Source organism: Colletotrichum fructicola, assembly GCF_000319635.2.
Source record: "Colletotrichum fructicola Nara gc5 chromosome Unknown KSG_Nara_v1_contig02, whole genome shotgun sequence".
In the NCBI taxonomy this organism is placed as follows: Eukaryota; Fungi; Ascomycota; class Sordariomycetes; order Glomerellales; family Glomerellaceae; genus Colletotrichum; species Colletotrichum fructicola.
The window spans coordinates 2,846,242-2,864,372 of record NW_027094052.1 but is presented as its reverse complement, the minus strand read 5'-3'; the positions used below and the strand labels follow the sequence as shown (position 1 = coordinate 2,864,372).

At 55.0% G+C, this 18,131-nt stretch overlaps 1 protein-coding gene across 1 annotated transcript; it reads right to left on the bottom strand.

Moving 5' to 3' along the window:
- Positions 1 to 2,365: 2,365 nt before the first annotated feature.
- On the bottom strand, positions 2,366 to 4,988 carry BEA4-3 (Beauvericin cluster-specific repressor BEA4; the record flags this gene model as incomplete). The annotated part of the gene is made up of 2 exons (XM_032033905.1): positions 2,366 to 4,017; positions 4,076 to 4,988. The coding sequence occupies 2 exons, from the start codon at positions 4,986 to 4,988 to the stop codon at positions 2,366 to 2,368; spliced, it is 2,565 nt and encodes an 854-aa protein (XP_031886904.1).
- Positions 4,989 to 18,131: the final 13,143 nt, after the last annotated feature.

The following is an 18,131-nucleotide window of genomic DNA, read 5'->3' as shown; positions in this document are numbered from 1 at the left end:
TTGTACCTCTGGTACTTGGTCCTGCTGTTGTGTTGTGTTGCTCGCCAGCCGGTCTGGATACCTTACCCCGTGCGCATCGATGCGCCAAACTCCTCGATCCGTCCATCCCCGGGCGCCCTGTGTCTTGCTGTTCGTCCGGCTGTTCACTACACACTACACTCTCTCTGTTCTGCTCGACATCTTCAGACTTGCAGCGGTACTTCCGTCCTCCTAGCCCCTCTCCGAGATATGTCGTACCAGCGGATGTCTGTCTGCGCTGTCCCCTCGAAACCCAGTTCCAGTTCGAGACCCGGGACCCTTTCAACATCGATCAACACCGCGCCGCGCTCTTAGCGTTGCAAATCATATACAGAAAGAAACTCAAAAACGCTTAAAGGAAAATGCCCATCTCCTGCCTCGGTCTGTTGCAACCGAGCCCGGTGCAAGGATCACATAAGGCAAGGAACCGAGCGAGAGAAATAACAGGGTCCATCCAGCCCGGCTTTCGCATGAGAGCGCGAGCAAGCAGGCAGGCAGGCAAGCAATACGGGAAACCACCACTCTATTCATATCCCATTATCTCGCCGCGATATATCCAGCGTATAGTACCCGTATATCCACATCGCATATCCGAAAGCTCGTGCCTCCGGATGGGAAAACCAAGTTTCCTACCGCGCACTATACATCACGTCACATCAAACACACTGCACTCCATCAATATTCTTTGGCGCTCTCCCCGTTCCTCGCCAAAAATAAGATATGTCTCCTTCCGGCGGCGCCGTACGTACAGAGCGTATGTAATCAACGAGAGACAAAGATAGCTAGACCGTCCTAGGTACTATGTAGACACCAGACCAGACCCCTGTCAGCAGACACATGGGCGATGGATCGCGCCCACATGCGCCTCCCGCTCCCACAAACGGCGCTTGGAGCGATTGCGACTGGACAAGACCGCCTGTGGAGTCGAGCCGGGGTGAGGGGCGACGGCGGCGGCGCACTGCGAAGAGCGGGAGGCAAATCAGCCACCGAACCCTCTTTCCACCGTCCCCCCTCTGAGTGAATGACTGAGTGACTGAGTGACTGCTGACTTGTGGTGGTTGTGGTTGCTGGGCGGTGCACTTCACGCAACTCACCTGTGATTTCCCTCCTCCCCCTCCCCCTCCCTCTGCTGCTTCACCCCTCACCCCTCACCTCACTCTCACCACACCCTCCTACTCCTACCGACACTTCTATCCTCCACTCACACACCCCCAGGAAAAGCGAGCCTCGCAGCTTACTTAGCCTAGCTCAAACGCGATGAGACGCTGTACAAGAGAGAAAGGCCCAGAGTTCCGGCAAGTTGCGACTGACTATCCGCTTGCACTCCGCTGAGAGAGAGTGAGAGAGAGAGAGAGAGACCCTGAAAGGCCGATCCTGATCCGCTTTGCCCTTTCGCCGCTGCCCGCTGTTCGGTAGACGAAGCAACCGCCCACTTGGGTTCCAAAAAAGATGGCACTCTTTTGAGCAGCTACTCGAACCCACGCCTAGAACACCCGCACATAAAGCTTTAAAATCGATTTAAAATATCCAGAAAATACTCTAGCTCCTAGAGAATAATATTCTGAGTTTAAATGTTTGAAAAGAAGAAGGTAAGCATCCTAACAAGAGGTGCTAAAGGTAGCGCTCTACAAAGTGTGCCATTCATTTTGGAACCCGAGTGCCGCCGCAACGCAGGTACCGTTCATCACGACTCGGCAGACCACGAGCACGCCATCGCAACTTTTGACTTTGATGTCCAAGCTTGATCGGACATTGTCCAGACGGAAATCAATTGTCCAGATGAAAAAGCTTTGCTCATTAATTTCTAGTCGTTCTAGCCTGAACTCTCTTCTGAGCCTTGTCTCCCTGAAAAAGAAGCCCGGGCCGAGGCTTCTTTTTCGCATCATTAATGAACACTGAAAGTATGATATAAGCTTACACTAGCGGGTATTGTGTAATCAAGATCGCGTGTTGGTCCAGGGTTGTGTGCAGTGTGCAGTGTGCGGCCTTTCATCGTGCTTTGTATTTTTGCGCTGAGGCTATCCTCCTCCTCCCTCAATCCCTCCAACCCAGAATTACGCCTGATCGTAAATATGCATAATGTTTAGTAGTTACTATTGTACAGTTACAGGTAGATGTCCACCCAGCCCCCCTTTCTCATCATGTCGTGACCAGCCCAGCTTGTCGCCGAGTAAACCAAGTGTGTAAAACCAAACATCGCGCGCTCTCCGGACCGCCTCAACCGCGCGCTTGACTCGCGTAACAACCCAGCAGTCCCAGTAAAAACGAAAATACCCTTCCCCTGTTTTCCTTTTTTTTTCCCCTTATTGCATGGCGTCCCCTTGTTCCCTACTCGCACAAGCCACGCTCAAAACATGATCCACTCCACTTCCACGCCGGGTCCCCCGATGCACCTCGTCCAGTTGAACGGACCTCGGCGCATCGCTTCGAGCTTGACCGCCGCGGGGCTGCGCGGCTCGTTCTTCTCCCACTCGCCGGCCCAGAGCTTCTCGAGCACGTCCAGCGCCGCGAGGTTGTTCATGTAGCCCGAGCGGGCCATGATGTCGCGGCACTTGCTGCGGACAATGTTCTGCTGCAGCTCGTTGACGCACTCGCTGCCCGCGACGAACAGGGGCCAGAGGAGGAACTTCTCGGCCTGGCTGCCGGCCTCAAGGCTCGTCGCGTAGTAGACCACCTGGGAGACGAGGTTCTGGAAGTTGCTGTGCGTCGACGGGACGTTGGGCGAGGCCAGACGCTCCGTGTAGAGCAGGGCGGCGTAGCGGAACGCCTCGGACAGATGGCCGAGGTCTCGGACCTGTGCAGAGGTTGCGGGGCCGGGGAGCGAAGCGTGAACGCGAGCCGAGTCAAACTCCCAGCTTTGGAGGGCAACGCGGGCCTCCTTCCATTCCCGCCAGAAGTTGTTGCGGTGGTCGTCGTAGGTGACGGGAGAGCAGATAAACTCATCATCATCCAGCGTTGAACCGAAGCCATTGCCGTCGAAACGGTGGCTAGGCATGTTGTACATATCTCCCAGTTGATGGTGCTGAAGACTGTTGAGGCTGCCCTTAAAGGCGTGGCCCAGGGGCGAGCCAAGCGGCGACTGAGACCGCGATGGCACGTTGCGAGAGAGAGTGCTCTGAACCGCGCGGTGCTGAGAAAGCAAGTTAAGTCTGCCGAGCCTGCTGATGGTCTTGAAGAGCTCACGGTCGCAGCCGACCATGTTCTCAGCGCCAGGAGGAAGAAGCTGGGCGTCGGGCATGACACCGTAGAAAGTAGTGTTGAGCTGAGCCTCGCGGTCGTTGATGCTCGCCGAGATGGCGTCAAAGTAGGTGAAGATGGCCTCCATCCACGCGGAGTCGCGGGAGGGAGCCAGGTTCTGCGAGCGCCTCATGGAGAGAATCTTCTTGACGCCGGCGAACTGGGTATGGAACTTGGCAATGCCAGACTCCACCATGCGGTAGTGGCAGAGCAGTAGGATAGTTGCCAAAACCGAGTCATGACTCGACTTGGCCGGGTCGTTCAGTTGCTGGTTGAGCAAGTGAACGGCCAGGTTCCGGTGCTGGTACTCTTCTGACAGAGACTGGTCATCAGGCTGAGCATCCGCCATTGAATCAGCAGCGGATTTCTCTGCCATGAGCTTCTCGGAGAGCTCCCGTGTGTCCTGGCCGAGACTGAGCCTGCGCTTCATCCGCAAGTTGCATGCCGACAGGGCGCAGATGGCGTGTTGTAAGCTTTGGCTGTTCGAGGCGAGCTGCAGAATGTGCTCGCGGTAAGGGTTGCTGGGGCCGTCAATGAAGACCATTGACGGGCACATAATGTTCTTGTAGTAGTCCATGAAGAATGGCATCTTGGAAATGAGATCCGAGTTGACGTGGACGGCTTGGGGCTCAAACATGGTAGGCCATTGAGCCGACGCCTGGTGGTCTGAATGTCGCGGCGACATCTCTTCGGGAGGAGGCGAGGTCCATACGTTGCTGTTCGAGTTGCAGCTTGTGCTGTACGCATCCATCTCGGGAACGCCTAAAGCCGTCACGTCAGCGAGCTTGATCCTATAGCAGAGCCGGACAGGCCGTCTCACTTAGAGTGTCACACTCCCGCATCAGTTTCTGACTCAACTGGCTCTCGAAGTTGTCCATGTGCGACGTGAGGCTCGAACTCGGTTCGGACGGTGCGTACACGAGGCTTGGGCAAGACGTGGGGGCTCGCTGGTCAATGAGAATGGCGGAGATGGGGCTCTGCGGAACTGGAGAGCCATGCGTGCTATAACCGTCGTACATGACAGTAGGGCTGTGAAGAAAGGGAATGTCGTCTCTCGGATATGAGTGGCTGATGGGTGACATGTAGTCGGCGTCGCTCACGGACTCCAGTGAAGAAGACAGAGCGCTCGAGATGGGAATCGGGCCCAGATGAGCTCCCAGCTTGCGGTAGTTGGGTCCATCAGTTGGTATACTGCTGGAATATGAAAGGTTGCCCCAATGGCTTGCTGCAATAGACGAAGATTGCTCGGGATGCGACATGGAGAGGAAGTCGTAGCTGTGAGGGTAGGGGGTGGTTGGGGTGGTAACGATGTGCTCTGGTGAGAAGCCGCCATTGTCGCGTGAATTCCTTCGAGACATGTTGTCAACGTCGGCCCAGCCAGCGGAGGTGGCGGTTGAGTTAGCACGGGCGCGGACTGGGGACTTCTTTGCGACTCCAGCCACGGGTGGCGCTTTCGCGATGGGAAGGGACAAGCCGCGGAGCTTGCCTCTGCTGGCGACACCAACGCCCCATGTCAGTTGGGTCTTGTAGCCGGAGCACTCGTTGCCAATCTCGAGACATTGTGAGCAGTAGGGCCGTCTGCGATCACACTTTACGTTCCTCTTGGAGCATGTGAAGCAGTCGTCAGCGGCACCTCCGGCGGGAGCGCGTCTTCTCCTCTTGCGAACAGAGGCGACGGCAGCAGCAGCCTCCTTGGCTTGCGCCGTTGATTGTTGAGTTATGGGAGCGGTCATCTTGTCAGGTTTTGTAACGAGTGAACTGTCAAAGATGTTGGTGGCGCATATGCGAGGTCGAGTGCCGGTCAAGGTAGAAGTGGAAGCGGAAGCGGGCAGATCCGAACGTCCAAGACTCCGTGTGGTTTGGGTAAATAGGATTTAATGCGGAAAGATGAGTTCTACTTCAGGCACAAGCAGAAGGTAAAAGTAGGTAGACTGATGAAGTCGAGAGACACGGCGATACCTCGAGAAAGGTATGGCTTGGGGAAGAGGAGTGTATAAATGTATCGAGCTGTGTCGAGCGTGCTTGCTGGCAGCCATCGATTACATGGATGAGAGATTGGCTAGAGATATACAGGCGGCGAACATGGATCATAAACCTCACCAAGCAACTCGTCCGGGGGAGGGATGTAGGAATTGTACAAGCAGTATGAAAGTACATCATGTGCGTAGACGGGGGGCCAGGAGGCAACTTGAGAGCAGTGACGGGGGTGGGGGGAAGGCAAAGGGGGAGACCGGGGGCGGCGACGTCGACCGAAGGAGAGAAACCTACGTGAAGGCGAGCCGGGTTGGGTGGGTGTGTGAGAAGTGTAGCTTCTCGGGGTGTGTGTGCCTCGCCTCTGGGTTCCTGGCCGTTCTCTCGATCTTAGTGGACGGGGGAATAGAGAGCTCGAGAGACACAACTAAGAGTGGTAGGCAAGGCTAAAGATGAACAGAGAGTTGAGAGAGCGAGTGAGAAGAGAGAGTGGGAGGGTGAAGACGAGCAGATCAGCGGGTCCGTTGCCAGATGCCTGAGGGACAGGGATTCCCTGACAAGACGGAGTCCCCATCTCATTGCAGGTACAAAGTCCAGGGTTCCAGGTACCTTGCTTTGCCTGGCTTGCCCGCGATTTTAGGTTGTTCTGGTCAAGATGTGGCCAGTCGATGCGACAGGGGCCCTGGTCATCGAGTCTTTGGAGGGGGTTGCATGCCTTTTCCATTTCCCTTACTCCAAGATTCAGTTGTGAGGTGCGCTGCTGCTCGACGACGTTGGAGAAGAGGAGGGCAAATGCGGAGAACTTGGCTAGAAGACGACTCCGGATCTAAGAGTATTAGCAAAGACGAGACTGCCTCTCAAGACGACCAGGCAATAGACTATGAGGAGCCTAGTTCTCGGCTCGATGCACGTCCGACTCAGTGCGGTCATACAATATCCGGTCTCCGCCGCTGGGATATATGAAAAAAATCATGACTGATGACATGCGATGAACGGAGATTCAACCCGGTCGCCGCAACGGGATCCGTAGCACGGGAAGCCAGCGAGATAAGACGTGATAGAGGATTGCGGGGGGGAAGAGGAGACGAGACGGAGAATGATCAATGCACCCGCCAGTAGAGACGAGGATAAGACGTCCATTTGGCGGCGCTTGCGATCCCTGTCACGACGAACTCGTATTCACGGTACCTGAGAATGCTCCCAACCCGCTTTGCCAGCCCGGATATCTGACAGAATACCAAGCGAACAGACGAAAGGCTGGCAGTAGATCCGGTGGGACTACTGATCGCGGATCGTTGCGGATGTTCAAGGTGTGACGATTCCGAGTAATCATCGTTGATGGTCTTCGAGTCTCAGCTAATAAACCGTGCTCGTGGCCAGTGTCGGTCGACGAAGAGGAATAGCCAGAAACCTCTCGAGACATGGACCCAATACTCAGGCCGGTTTCTGTGGGCAGTAGGAGAATACAGCGTTGCACATCCGTTGTCAGTCTCCGAGAGGGTTTCTGAATAGACTGAGCTCCAGGCCATGCTGGTTGCTGCTCCTTTAGCGTCTAGCCTCAACCTAGCTCAGGTCCTTTTGCAAACCCACCAAAAACCCACCCTCCTGCTCACTGCCCACCCCTGCTAGCGATGCGATGCGATGCAATGCTGCTGCATCTGCCGCGCTACAGGGCATGGCAGGACAGGGTTGGGCATGTAGGGACAATGACAACGGCGGCGGCGGAGGAGGCGGCCAGGGCAACGATTGATTGGCAGCTGAGCAGCCAGCTTGCGTGCTTCTTCTGCATCGAGAATCTCAAGAGGCGCCTGTGAAGAACCCCAAGCCTGTGCAATTAACTTTGGGCTTGCTGCGGGCAAGGAACCAGGCGCCGCGAGCTAAAAAGACGCGGACAATTGTCGTCGACGGGGGTGAGGCTGGAACGGTACTTGAGCTGGGATGGGTGGATGAGGTAAAGCGAGGTGAGGTCTTCTTTGACCAGCGTTAGCTACAAACTAAAGGCGGGAGATGTTGATTGGACACAATGTTTGGACGAACTGGCGGCTGGCACAAGCCTTCGCCGTTGACCCAAGCCAGCCCAACCTGGCCAATGGCACATCTGAACCAGGACTGCCAGCGGAAGCCACATCTCGGTAACTGGGCAATCCCGTCTGGGTTTGATGTCGAACATGACAGGATGAACCAGTCAAAAGACGAGTTGTCGCGTGGGGTTGACAGCGTGTCTGAGATGACTCTCGAAAGATTGCGGCGCCGGTGGGCAAAGAGAAAGGCCCACGAACAACGAGACGCAGCTGCGGTAAGGCGAGAAAAGGAGCGAAATGCATGTGACAGCTGGAGATATTGCTGGTTCTGGTGCTGGCAGAGAGATGTGAGCCAGAGACTGAACTGAAGTGAGCGGACGCTCTCTCCTCGCACAAGGCGTGCTGAGTCCGAGGCGGACGAATACCGCCGAGTACTTTTCCGCTACTGTCTGAGGTACCGGGCGACTGCGGGGGATCCCGCGTCAGGACACTTGTATCTGACGGCGTCTGTGTTGTATCGCCATCTCCCTGTTTCCCTCGGTACCCTTTGCCTCGAACCGAGCTGACAGGGATGATGACGGGGTGGTTCATCGGCCGCCCTTCAGCCCACCCGCTGAGCGCAGGGCAGATGGAGGAGAAGAGTCGGTGGTCTGCGGCCCTGTGCCTTGTGGTGCTGCTGTGCAACGACAACGGTTGAACCCCCGCGCCCCGCGGCGGAGCAATTCTTGTCCTTGTCATTCCCGGCCTTTTTCCTGTTCCTGTTCGGCTTCCAAGTTAACTGGCACAGCGCTGGTGCCCATATGGCGCCAATGCTCAGTGCCACAGCCAGGAACCGCGGCAGACACAAGTCAGAGGGTGTCAACGTGCCATATTGGGCGAATTTGGTCCTTGTTCTGTCGTGGCAACTGGCTGAAAGATGGAGCTTGCAGTGGAGAGGGCAATACAGTTCGCGTGCGTTTAATATCCGTGGGATGGACATTCAGCGCAGAGAGAGTTTGTATCCATTCTCGATATCAGCAGTCGAGTGCTGGAGAAGCCCGTTATCTTTTTTGTCTGGGGACCCTGTCTTTCCTGCACCTGCTCCGAGCAAAAGGGCCTTGGGCTCTGGAGCCAGCTGCGCTGCCAGCGCTGAAGCGGTCTAGCGGTGAAATTGGCTGCCGGTTTGACGGAACCTGACGTGAAGAGACATTTGGTCGCGGTTTCGCTTTGCTCGAGGGTGCCCGGAGACAGGCGATGCTGGATATCATTTGCCGCATTTTCCTGTCGACATGAGAAATGGCCCAAGGTCAAGGTCAAGGTCCCGTCTGCCCAAAGTTGCCTGGAGACGCAGTTGCCGGTGATCATGGGAGACGCCGTCGTCTTGGGAGAGACAGGATGCCCTGCCCAGCGCCAAAGGCTTGTCTTGTTGTCTGTCGGCTCGGTCGCGTGTGGAATATGATTCAAGGTGCAGCAGCAGTGTAGTGGAGAGAAAGTCTTGGCCTGCGCCGGATGCTGGATGGATGTCGGAGAGGAAAAGAAACTGGCTGGCTGGACGGGTGCAAAAGTGCAGGTGTGGAGAGAATTGCAGACGAGTCCCGGCTGCGCTGGCGATTGCAAGTGCAGGTGCAGCAGGTGCGGTGCAGGTGCAAGTGCCACCCGTGCAACGGCACTGGCACAGGCACAGGCACAGGCACTGGAACTGACGCCAACACCTGGCAGCCACCTCCCGCCCGTCAGTGATGCTGGTCCCGGAGGAGGAGGAGGAGGAGGAGGAGGAGGGGCTGCGCCGGTACTCGAGGGTCCGAGCAGACAGGAGCAAGGCAAGCTTCCCTGGATGCTTCAGCAAGCCAACCTAAGGTGAAGCAGGGGCTAAAGCGCAGTCAAAAGTGCCAAAGATGCCCTGTTCTCAACTGTCACGTTAGGTTTCATTCGCTATTCCCCATTCCTAGCGCGGGCAGCCTGCCATCCCGCTCCAAGCACCATCAACACCCATCGTCACATCACATCGGATCGTGTGTGTATGTGGCTACCTAGGTACGGATAGGTAAAAGTAGTTTACACCTTCCACACATCTGCCAGTGCCTCTTCTCCTCGTCGCCCGTACAGGAAAGGCCAAATCAACAGGCATGATAAGGTAAGGTACGGCCATCCGTACCTTACGAGATGCTTTATCTGTTCACCTCGACCAAGGATCCTCAACCGAGCATGCGACCCTCCAAACCTGATGGAAGCGCTGGAATACTACAGAAGAACACGAAGAGCCAGGCTACAGCGGCCTCTGGAGTCTTGGCTTGCTTGCCTGCCTGCCTGCTCCTACTTGTAAGTTAAGTTACTAAGGTTCGTGTAGTGTGCGCCGAGGCGTTCCACTGCGCCTAGCAGCAGCAAGCAGAGCGTGCCATTGCAGCGCGGTGCAGGCCATTTGGCAGGGTGTTGCAACCTCTACAAAGTGGCACAGAGCGGGCGGCTTTCTGGTTGACCTTCGGTGCAGACTTCGACGCGCCTTCTGCCGTCGCCCAGAGCCTTTCTAAGGCCAATCGCCCACGACACGCCTCTCATCTCGTTGGACAGGAGTGACTTGCAGCGAGATAGTTGCAACAATAGACCAACCCAACTACCTAGACAAACTGCACTTGCACTGCACGAAGAAGAAGTGCAAAGGAAGGAGGGGGACATCACCCACACCTTGTGCCTTCTGCGTTCTGGCTCGGCTTCCATCCCTCCTTCCATCGTGCCCTCCTTCTTTCTCTGCTCCGGCCAAGCCCAACCTCCAAGAAGGTGGCTTGCATGGCCCGTACCTGCCTTCACTCCAGCTATCTAGGCAGCGGCTTCCTTCGGTCACATCAGGAAAGGGAAGGAAGGAGGAAGGAAGGAAGACCTTCTGGAATGTCTGACCTGCACCTCCTCGTTGTGGTTTCCGTGCCTCCCGCTCCCGGATGTCTCTTTCCTGCTGCCGTTCCTAATCCGAACAGACTTAGAAGCCAAGGCATCTTGGTCCTCGAGGAAGAAGGAACGCGATGTGTCTTATCTTATCGCGCCTGCCACTTACCTACTTGCCCATTTCCCTCATTGGTTCCTCTACGACCTCACGCGCCTGTTGCCAAGCTCAACATCAGGCCGCTCTGCCTTTGGCATCGGATCGGTGACGCCCATGCGATGGAACAATCGCCATCAGCATCCGTCGTCGGGCTGTTCCTGAGCTGAGACATGTTGCTCATGAACCTACGTCGCGAATCGGAGCAGCAACAGAGCCACGGGGTGCTCTGACCTCGTCGTTGGTTTCTCGGCATCTCGATAGTACCACCCAACCACCGCGTCGGGGCAATCTATTTACCAGACGACATAATTTCCATCTCTTTTTCCATTCGACATCAACCCCGGCCATCTCGGACGACAAGGACCAGCCGTCACTTAATTACCAATGGGTGACTGTGCATTCCTCAACAACCTACCAGACGCCGGGACTTGTCGTCGGAGCACTCGCGCACGCACTGCAAAAGGCGACACAACAACCCTGATTTACTCTGACCTTAATCCCCAATATCCCCTGTTCCGGTTCGCCATTTTGGAAATTTCCATCTGCACCGCTGATGACATTGTATTGATTGAGGCACATCAGGAAAGGCGGCGGTGGCGGCACGGGCAGCAACATCCAGCCGCACCATATTATCACGGTTGTGTGGCCCCAACCAGACCATTAGTCCGTCCTGGTATTGCTCTGCCTTCCATCCCGCAACACCCGTCATCTGACACAATGTCTCGAGCCCGACGAGCCCTGCGAGCTCCTCCGCAACCTAGCGGTCTTCGTCCACACTTGGCTAACTCTACGCCATCAAAAAGTACCGATGCGAAACGGACTAGGAGGTACACATACCGGACCTCTCACAGGAGACCAAGACACTAGCAAGACGATGCCGGTTGACGTTGTGCTCAACCAACAAAAGTCAACAGTTCGTGCTGGCACGTTAAGCCTGCACTGGCCCTGTCGCGTTAGCTCGCCTCCCCAATGCAATGTGCCAGTCCGTCGTCTGTCAAAATCCTACTTCATCAAACCAGCAACCTGGCCTTCAGAGATAAAGTGCTGTTGGTTTACATCAGTGTGGCTGTGACAAGGCACGGCAGAGCGACGGGATCGTCATCGTGGGGCTCGCCGGAGGTTGCCCCAACTCTCCTCCCATTGTCGGCCGTCTCCTGTCATCACATGCTTTCCCCTTTTGGTGGCATCGGGTGCCCCCTTCTCCATTTCTGCTATTTTGATACCCTCAAATCTCTCCTCCGAGGCACTACACGTCGGACCCGACCGACTGCATCTCAGGTTCCATGACCCCCCTTGCCGCCGACTTGATCAGCGACCTGGGCTTTCTGCACGAAACTGCCAGGTCCCCAGAACCTCCGGAGACCGCCCTGCAATGATAGGGCTTCGCCTGGCCAGGGGCTTGAAAACTTCTTTCTTCGGGGCCGGGAAAAACAGAAAATTCGGCGTCCGCGATGCTTCTTCACAAACACAGCCCTTGTCAGGAAAGCCTCAATTGCCTCTTTAAGCCAATCCACGGTTTCGACGGCCAAGGGTCTCGGACAATATCCACAACCGCGACCCTACCAAAGCTCACGGTTGAGCACGCGACTCATGACGATGCTGCTCGACCCTAGACAGCGAGCCTCGGCGTACTCAGGTTGCCACGAAACATATTGTCTCGACAGCCCAATCCTTCTAAATACAGCAGAAATCAATCTTCTCCTGAAAGCTGAGAACGGAGAACTAGCCCCTTACGATCTGACAATGCCGGCTTGTTCAACTACCGCAAGGCTGGGCGATTTTGGGAAGGACAAATCACCGGAAGACCCGACTCCAGCTGCAATGCGGAACATGCGCAGCTGCCGGATCTGCACAGAAGACATATCAGCATCCCGAGAGCGACGAGAATCGACCAAATTGGCAGCTCTGAACCAAATATCGTCATAGTTGGGTTCGTGTCTTGATGAGCCCCGGTCCATACTGCGCTGCTGCGGTGAACCCCCAAGATAGCGACGTCGTCAAAGGACCAAATCACAAGCCGCTAGTAGCATACTTATCGCAGGTTGTTGGGCACATCCAAGAGCAATACAACTCTTGCCTAGCGCGATGAGAGCAATTCGGGGCGCTAGAACGGCCGAGGAAGCATGCATGGAAGTCCTCAAAACGCCATTTCACGGCAAGGGGGGTCTAAGCCTCACTCGATGCAAAAAGTCCTCAACCGTTAGCGCGTTCACCGGCCCATTCCCGTTGACGAGTTAAAGTCGATTTTGCCGTGGCCAAGTGCCCGCCTCCAGCCATCCGTCAACCGTCACCTAACGCGCGAACTGCTCCGGCCAGAACAGCCAACCAGTCAAAGGAGGTCAAATGAGGTTGATGCGATGTTGTCATCTGCTCCCATCTACTCCGAGCCAGCAATCTTTCCACGACCTTTAATGGCTAGCACATCTGTTTGTCGCCCTAGACCTCAGAGGCGGCTATCCGCAGACCACAAACAGACGCCCCCAACACCCCCTTCCCACCACAAGACACAGCACCCCTGGTGCCATTTGAACCCTATCACACTTCGATGGTCTGATTGGAGGCGGCGGATAGTTATGACTGTCAACACCATCTTTCGTTGCGGCCTCTCACACGATGCAACGAGAGCCTTCACCAAGTGTCTCTGAGAACAGGTCTCTGGGGAGACTACGTAGCCTGACGGATGACTTACGACGCCCGCTGTGTTCCTGCCAATCACTAAAGGACATACATCATAGCACAGAACCGAACATGATCTGTCTTGTGTGAGCCCACCGCCACTTCGCAACCCCAAAACCTGCCCTCCGATCCAGCGCTAAATGCCTGGTGAGGTGAGCGGAGGTGACCCCCAATTCTCCCCGCTCAGCCTAGCCCTTCACGCAGCGTTCACCACCACAAGGATGGCAGGAATCCACGCAGGACAGCGACATGCAGAACTAGAGTGCGAAACCATGGTTCCTCTCTCAGGCTACCTCTCTCAGGCTACCTCACGTCAGGTCATGGTGCACATCGGACCCCCCCTTGTTCAGGTGGCCGCAAAGCGCCACGACCGTCATCGAACACATCAACAACACCTTCACAAACTGCTGATGATGACCTGTGCCATCCCATCATCCCGCGCGCCGCTGGGAGGCCTGTTGACAGCACGCTTTGGCCGGGATTCCTGGCCTAATATCAATCCCTGCCCACGAGCTCGCTAGGCACTTGGACGTCGATGTTCACAGCCTTTTTCACCGACTGGCTCTGCCCGAGGTCAGATACCTGCCATTGTCCCTGCTCGGAAATTTGCTGCCGCCCTGACACTGGTGGTTTGCTGGCAAGCTCGCTTCGACGTTAGGTGCAGGCACGGCCCCATCGCCTGTTGGCATCCTTGACATCAGGGGCCTTCATGCCCCGCGGATGGGTAACGGAGATCGCAAAGAGAATCACGGCTTTCGTCACTCACAAGCCCTTCTCCCACCAACTTGTTCCGAAGCTGTGATCGTCGCTCGGTTGGCTTTATTTATCACATCGTAGCAAATCGTCTCGCCTCAGGACTTGGTTCAAGTTAGATTTGCCGCTATCTCATTGGCGTTGCAACGTTGCAATCACGATCTCAACACAGACAAGCGTGCTCTGGACCTAACGAATGACAGGCGCCTATGATCGTGTCCAATGGGGTCGAGTTGAGACTGCGAAGTGGAGTAGACTTCATAAAGGGTCCTCCACACGTTTGAGTGGAGGATTAGCTCTGATCGACTCCAGTTCTAGACCGGTAGCCCGCCTTCATTCCCGATCTCACTGGTGGCGCTACTCGGACCTGTTGCGTCTGACCATTCGTTCGGATACACCCATCTATCCGACTTCCTGCGGCACCAGAAAGTCCACACCGAGCCGTACAATATCTATTGCTGCTCTGTAAACTGTGGCCTGGTGTTAAGGCAACAATCAGAATTGTCAGCTATGACAATTACGTTCGGTCTGGTTCGCTTGCTGATAGAGCTTACATCAGTCTAGTATCAACCTCAGAACCCCAGCCTGATTGGCGCTTCGTCTTCCAACTCAGAGACTTACACGTACTCTAACACAGGTGACCGAGAGGATCTAGTTCGCTAAATGCGTCTTTTCTCCCTTCATTCACAGGAAGGTTATCCAGTCTTCATGCATCTGCATCTTCTCTCATGACAGGCTCAACTAGCGAGACGCCACTTTGATCTAGCCAACGGTTACTTCACCGTCGTCGCGTGCCTTTTATCGACTCTCACCTTTCCCCGCAAACTCGGGTGCGTCCCGTGGCCACAGCTTCATCCCCAGCTTTAACCTTACCTACGATACCGACAGAAAGGAATTTGACAAGACGCCATGACTAAAGATGAACCTCTAATTTGCTAATGCCAATGTCACGAGCTTCTTTCTCCGCAGGCGCTCACAGTCGATTGGCGGCACTTTCACATAACTGTGATTCCACATGGGACTCGGCCTCGATGATGAAGGGGCCGGACGAGTCCTCATGCGGTTCCATAACCGTTTCCCCGCATTGCCTTTCCAACATCCGTTGCACACAACCCTTTCCCAAGCAGCCTCTCATCTTGGACGTGAGGCTAGCCGGCACGCTATCTCGAATCCCGTTCTTGGCGAATTGCCGCCTCGGCTTCGTTCAGATTAGGGGTTCAACTGGTCGTTGCTTTCCAATCCGATGCCCCTTGACGCTCTGCGAGTACTGCCCCTCATCGTGGCGTTTCAACCGTCCTGAAATGAAGATCGTGGCTGGGATTGTTCATCTATGAGGGAAATATCCCCGAGAATGAGTGTTTCCTCTCACGAGGAACCTTTGACGCCAGAGACAGAGCCTGGTTGACGCTGCAGTTTTCGTCCCACGCCTAGCAACAAAAGCTCGGGTACGTCAGGCACAGGATGCCAGGTCCAGCATCCACTGCTCGAGCTCTTTGCCCGATTCGGCGTTGGACTGGGCTTGCGGGGGGGTGTTCTTGAGTGAGGCCTGACCCCCGCTTGGCTTCCACAAAAGTTCCCAGCCGGCTGCCGCAGGCCCGCATCGGCACAGGGGGGTCAAGCAGAAGCAGGGGACGCACATCATGTACCTGCTCGCACACGGATGGAACACTTTGTTGAGCGGTTCGTCAAGAGCCACAGGACCTCCTGACGTGAATGGGCTCTCGCGTTCCTTCCGGTGAAGCAAGCAAGCAATGGATTTTGCTCTTCGTCCATTGCGCATCATTCATTCACCATCTTGCTTGGCTGCCTTGCAGAACCGAACTCAACGCTGTCAGGAGGATGTATGCAACCCTACTCGGCGCGTGTGGACCAGTGACCCAATGAACGATATCGAAGGGTCCTGATCCTTCCCTCTGTGGCCGTTGACCGTCGAGATCTACTACTCCAGCAGTGCTCAACAGGGCGAGATTCTCGACTTGTGACGCGGTCGAGGCCCATCGTATGAGGTCTACGGTATCGTTGATCTGCGACATCGGACGACTTTGAACGATTGCAAGAGGCCATCGCCACACCTTCTTCCCATTATCCTCCTCTTCTAAGTGGAAGACTCACTACTTGGCCAACATCTCGATGTCTAGACCTGCGAAGCCACTTCTCCCGGCGCTCGCCGTGGGGCGGTGCGTCACACTGCGACGCAGGATCGCATTTCCTCTTCTTCATGCTCATGAACGGGGTGGGCACGGTCGTAAATGAAGCGAGCGGCATCTGCGGTCGCTGCCGTGCAAGGCAAGCAGGTCTTGGCTGGCCCCGTCACTTCTCACGAGGACTACATGCTTGAAGAGAAATGAAGAAGGAAAAACAGAAAAGCACGGTTGCGGGCCAAGCCCCTTCTGCGCGCGAAGGCCCGCCGTCTGCTGGTGACCCCCATCTGTATGGAAGCCAAGTCGGCGGCTATGACCATCTGTGGGTTCTCTTCAGACTTTTTTTCCTTTGCAAGATATCGCGAGGGAAAATACGAGGAAAAATTGCGTCTTCGCCATTCTCTTTTTCTATGGCGTTATACAAACTAGCAGGCCCTCTTGTTTATCTGAATGGCCTCCCTGCTCTGCAAAAGTTCTGCTCGGGGGTCCGTCCGTGAGGCTTTTCAACCCTCGTTGCCTCGAAGACGCAGGCCGAGAGGCAAAAAAGCTTGGGTCGACGTGGTACAGAGCACCGGCCACCTTGGTTTTCATTACTTGATCGCTCCAGGGCTTCGGTAGTTGCCTGCTCTAGCGAAAGTCTTGAGTTGCAAGTGGGTTTTCTGATGTGTTCACGCCGTTGCTACACGCCATGAGGGTGAGACATTTCGATGCCTGGTGGAGAGAAAGGGACGTGTTTTCTTGACGTGCTGAGATGAGATGAGATGCGGCGGCGGCGGCGCAGTGTCACGGCGGACGGACGCCGTGGGGGGCGGCGATTCTCACACCGGAGTCACATGGCGGCAGTCTCACATCACTTTTTCGGTCCTTATTGTTTTTTGGGTCGTGGGTTGCGCTTTCTGTGTGACGGCCTAGGTGGCCTTGTCATACCCTTTGGGTGGAAGCTGTGCCAGTCGTTGGTGTTAATCGTATATCGATGGTGTGTCTCGTGATGCTGCGTGCTGGTGGACCGCGAGTGCGGCTCTTCTTCGTGTTGCGATGTCTCGGTCTGTTGGTGCTGAGCATGCGGGTAATATCGTGCCTCGTCTTGGCCATGTGGTGGTACTGCGTTAGACTTGGACGTCGGTAGTTTGTTAGCTAGTATGGGCCAACTAGCTGTTGGTTGGAAGTTTGGATTACACTGTGAATGGAAACATGAGATTATACATTTGATTTATGAAAGTGTTGCGTAAGTCTGGCCGAGCTATGGATACGACAAGAGATTGGTCTTTGCGAGCAGTATTGTAGCTGTCACAACACCTCGTATCCCTTCAGGAATCCTCCAGCCTTTCGTGATATCCCACACGACCATGTTTTTCCCCTGAACTGGACGAAGTCGGGCTTTACTCCGAGGCTGTTGTCAAGGTTTCGTTCTAAGCTCTCGTGAGACGCAGACCCTCACTACTCCTGCCTTCTGATGGAGTCCCGCAACGACCATTCATGGTGTGAATGTACAGTGGTCCATGCCTCATTGCGATCGATACGGCGCCGGATCAGCTTCCTCGGCACAAGGGATACCTGAAGTGAAGACTGTTTAAATGATTGTCTTTCAGGTGCTCATGTAACCCATAATATCGCAAGAAACTTATTGTCATGGCGCAAGCAAAATAGCCAGATATTATCAACCAGCGCCTTGGGTACGTTCGGCATCGTGTTCGTTGAGAATTCTGGGGCGAGAAGCATCTGCCTCTCCCTCGAGCGCCTTCCTTTCCCATGTATTACTCCCAATACTTCCTATCCCAGAGGGTCTTTGTAGCTCGCTCACGGCAGATTCCCTTGTCATGCTTGAGTTATTAATCAAAGATGACTTCAAGAAATTTGTGACACAGTTGTAAGATTCGAAGACCCAAACCAGAGCCGAGCGCACTGTCTGCTGTTTCTGAATCTCGTAGACGACTCCTCATATACTACAGCTGTCTCATATACAGCTTGTTTCTATCCTATAGACTGCCGAATAAGTTCCTCGTGTGGGCTCACTAGGTATATATATACCAAGAGAGATCAACAGTCACCGGGTATCTTCGGCAATGGCGCGTTGGTATGCTTTCTTACAATTATCGGCTTAGCTATGAAGTCTTCAGAGCCAGGCATGAAGGTACGATCTTCCTGTTTCCACTTCTGACGAAAGCTGAGCTGCCTGTCTCTAGTAGTTACCATTTCTGCTTGTCATGCGAGTATATCAAGATGTATAATTAATATGGCGCCGGATATACCCTCCAAACGAGAGTGAGAATTCTGAAGAGTAAACACGTGGCTCTATTGTAC